Here is a 4,351-nt window from a genome sequence, read left to right as displayed (position 1 = left end):
CACAAGTAGAAAGTTTTCGCTTGCTTTGGATGGAAAGCTTGAGCCCAGCTTTGATAAGTTGCGAACAGGTCTAGAAGAAGAAAGTGAAGATTTAAAAATTAAATTAAAAATTGCTTAGTTGTAACAGATTTTACTGAGAAAGTGAAAGTTTTAAATTAATTCAAAAGTTTTTGATAATAACTTTCTAATCTAACTATGTATAATTAACTAGTAGTATTTCTATCCTTAGTGGTACTAATTATTATACGTAAAAGTTGGCGACAGAACTTTCAAATTTGTTACGCTACTTTGAAAGCATTATTTTCCTACTCGGACTTCGGCCAAGCACAACGCAGTGCAAGCATCCGGAACAAGCTGAATGACAAAGCGGACCTTCGAAGTGATCCACTTCCCTTTCAAACTTTGAGAACTAATTTACTTCTCCATTTCTTTATGTTTGCGATCATTGGCGGCGAGAACACTTCCCAGTTTGTGCTTTCATATTGTGCCCAGTGCGCTTCTGTGCTATCGTTTAATCAAAAAGTTTGCCTGAGCGTGCGGCACATTGATGAGTGTTAGCACAGTACTGTGCTGTGTTACACATCATTATATAAGAACGGATGGTCACCGTAATTTTGGCTGATGAAGATGAACGATTAACAGAAGTGATCAGATATAGCTGAGAGGCCATTTAAGCACCAGAGGTAATAGTTGGCAATAAATATTTTGCTGTATCACTGACGATATAGCACGGAGTTGCTTTCCAATATTCATTAATAAATAATTTTAAGTTAATAAATATTTTTTTATTTTTTGCATTTTAAAGTTCAGTGCTGATTTCTTATTTACATAATCGTTGGCTTGTATACATACATATGTATGTCATTGTGATTCATTGACGGTCGAATGGTGTCGTATAGCGAATGGCAATGCACAAAAATCAAACCACTAATCACTTTAGTAGGATTTCCAAAAATGCTTCGACGTAAGAAAATCCTGTCTGCCACCAATAGCCAAAAACGCCATAATGCTTGCACCGAAGTGCACATTTCATATTTGGTGGTGGTGCTGCACTGGTTCGAGGCTACCAAAAATGGCAACTTGTTCATTTTTACTCCAGCACAAAGCTCCGTTGCGTAAGAGAGTTGGCTTTTGACGCTAGTCTACAAGTGCAGTTAATTAAAAATCTCATTCATGTACATACATATGTACATATATACACCAATAAATCTGTACGTACATGTGTATATGTGCTGGCTCGCTTGTCGAATTTTGGTACGACCATACCTGCAAAAAATTGTGCGACTAATCTCTACCGATAGTATTCCGAGATTACTCTCAACTCAAGGCTACACTTGGGCATTAATTAGTCGCCACTAGTCTCATACAGGTACTAATGGAGATCAATTATTCTAATTATTGGAGATCAATTAGTCCCCGACTCATCCCTAACGGGGGTAGTATTAACGATTTAATGATATGTACGCACTTAGTCAATGAAATTTCATGTGCGGCGTATTCGCTTAACAAAACTGAGAACCCCGGTTCGAATCGCAGCTAACGCAAATTTTTATTTACATATAATTTTTAAAAGTGACTAGTCGCTTTTAATACCCATTCGGGTATAAAGGTGAACAATTAGTCTCCTCATAGGACATGCTCGAACAAAAGCGAACAGTTCATTCCATATAAAGAGATAAAAAGTGGATGTCCCGGAGTCATGCCGGATTAGTCGCATTTTTTGCAGGGAATGCTTCTACAAGAAGTATGTATATGTACATGTGTTATAAATGTACATAAATATATCCGAGTTTAGAAAAGTTTGTGCAAATCCAATTTTTTCGGCAGTAAGTGTGGTATTTAAGTAGATAATCTTTAGGCAAATATTATATGCTCTCGGTTCTCCTTTTCCTGCCTATGAATCAACTACTACTGAGTATGTATGAGCATAACCACATACATATGTTCCCACATATTTATATGTACGAATATATGTATGTATTTCCATATTTCTCTTTTTTTTGATTTCGAAAATCAACTCTAAAATTTAAATCTGTGTGTTTTCGTTCGCACGTCTTTAAAATATAAACTCACAACATTATAGAGCCTGTTTGTTATTGCTGTTGCTTTAGTAAAAAATCAATGCAAACCGCACAAATCTTGATAAGCAAAAACTTTGCACATCAATGCCACTTCGTGTAGACAATATATGTACATACATGCATATTGCGCGTTTAATAATATAGAGATGTAACTCAAAAATTTACGTTTTTGGAGATTCCATTATGCAATTAATACGTTTTATAAGTAGAATATATTGAGTCTAACAGATAACCAAACTTCCGAAATATGGCGAAGATATGCGTCTTTCCATCAGTCTTTTTTTTTATACCAACTGTATGAATTTATAAAACATTGATTGCGTTTTCGCACAAAATTGAAATTTTGAAATACTTGGTTACATTACCAAACGTGCTGCGATATGTACGTATGTATGTACACATACAGTGGTCGCTGAGTGTGCCCACACCTTAAAGTAAATGAAGGCAGCAATAAAAAAATACTCGCTCGCTCTACACACAATTGTACCCGTTTTTACGCATTCATGCAATTATTACTGTGTATAGATACGTATGCATGCACTTACTACGTTTGCAATGAAATGCTCACGCTTACTATGTACATATGTACATGGTACATACCTATGTATAATGGCAATAATGAATTGCAATGGTTTGACCTAAATCCGTAAACCTTACTGGGCTTGCGCTTATTTAAGTGACATAGTCATCTTTCTGATTCAAGAGGACCTCACTAAAATGACAACTACTGGTGGGTGGATGGAAGCATATTTCGGCGTCGCACAGCTTACATACATACATATGTATGTATGTACATATATTACGCTGTTTGCTCGCGCTGCACTTCGCACCTTTTTGGGTAGTTCCCAGTCGACCAGTCGACCGTGCGGTATTATTTATACGGTTTCTTCTATCTGCACTCCTTGGACTGTCAACTTATCAAGTTTGTGAAGACGCAGCAGCAATACGTAACAGCATGAATTTCGCCTTCGCAGAACAATTACTCGCCATATGGCTTTCAAGTTGAAGACAAGCAATTGCGAACTACATATAGGGACAGCAGCGGTTTATATGTATGTATATACAGATACTTACGTATCTATATATGTATATAGACATGTAGCACAATTTTAAAAATTTATTTAATGCTTATTTATCATTATAGTAACTTAAATGTATACCCACTTTTAATAATAAAAACTCACCTGCTGAACACTTGGTGTGGTATTCGTTCCACCTGGTGAGTCAATTGGTGAAGTAGAAGAATTGGAATGACTACTATCCTGCGAAATGATCTGGAAAAGAATCATTTATATATTAAAAGTATGCAAACCACTAATGCCGCATTTCCACTGGACAGAAAATGCTAACAATTTTAATGACAAAGAAAGCCAGTCTGCGCCTTTACGTTAATCATTTTTTTAAATCGCAAGGTTTCTTGTTATTTTAATGTCTAGTGGAAGTGCTGCATAAAATCAAAAATCATAAACTAGTTAAATAATTTTATTATATTTAGTATATTACTGCTAGCATAGTCTGACACGATGTAAAAAACAAAAAAAAAATGGATTCAAAATATTTTATTACCTGGGCGTGCGGGACACCACCATTTAAGTTACGCATAGAGACTGCGCTGCCAGGCGTCGATGCAGCTGATCCATTATTTAAAGCCGAAAAGTTATAATTATCCATTGGATTTGTCATTGCGATCAGTGAGTTAACAATTTCAGGCGTTTTCGGTGTAGAGCTAAGCCCACATCCATCGATGCCCAGCAGTGACGAAGGTGTGTTGAGGTTAAACATTTTGCTGACTATTTCTATAGTTTTATATTTAAATTGAAATCTCCGGCTAATACACTAATTAGCGACTTTATAATTTATGATTACGCAAAATAACGATACCAGCTTAAAATCACAGTTGAAGGCCTTGGATTGTTTATGGATTGTTTTGGTGCTTACTGTCCACCAGCAACACTTCGTTTGTGTCGTTATTTTAATTATTAATTACATGTATCACAATTACATAAATAGTAATTCCATTTAAAAATTCTAATGTTACTGTTAACTCCACTTTTCTATTGAAACTAAAGCAGCTTTCAATATTCTAAATGAAATTACTGACGAAGGCAGATACATAAAGACACTTGATGCAATTTCGGTTGCAGACGTTCAGCATGAAGGTTTCTGAAATGATAAGAAAAAAGAAAAAAATTAAATTTAATAATGAAGACAGTGGCATGAAAAAATGTTTGGCCAAATGATGTTTTAAATGATAGACTAATTCACTCTAA

General features: G+C 35.4%; 1 protein-coding gene across 1 annotated transcript; it reads right to left on the bottom strand.

Moving 5' to 3' along the window:
- Positions 1–24: 24 nt before the first annotated feature.
- Positions 25–4,213, bottom strand: LOC108383065 (activating transcription factor 3-like; the record flags this gene model as incomplete). Its single annotated transcript, XM_017639443.1, has 3 exons — positions 3,648–4,213; positions 3,266–3,355; positions 25–70 (listed from the first exon to the last, which is right to left on the bottom strand). Coding segments are annotated over exons 1-3 (352 nt in total), but the record flags the coding sequence as incomplete, so codon positions are not given.
- Positions 4,214–4,351: the final 138 nt, after the last annotated feature.

Source organism: Rhagoletis zephyria, unplaced genomic scaffold (assembly GCF_001687245.7).
Source record: "Rhagoletis zephyria isolate East Lansing unplaced genomic scaffold, Rhagoletis_zephyria_1.1 Rzeph_scaffold_30457, whole genome shotgun sequence".
Classification (NCBI taxonomy): Eukaryota; Metazoa; Arthropoda; class Insecta; order Diptera; family Tephritidae; genus Rhagoletis; species Rhagoletis zephyria.
Note: the sequence above shows the minus strand (reverse complement) of the source record. Positions and strands in the feature narration are given on the sequence as shown.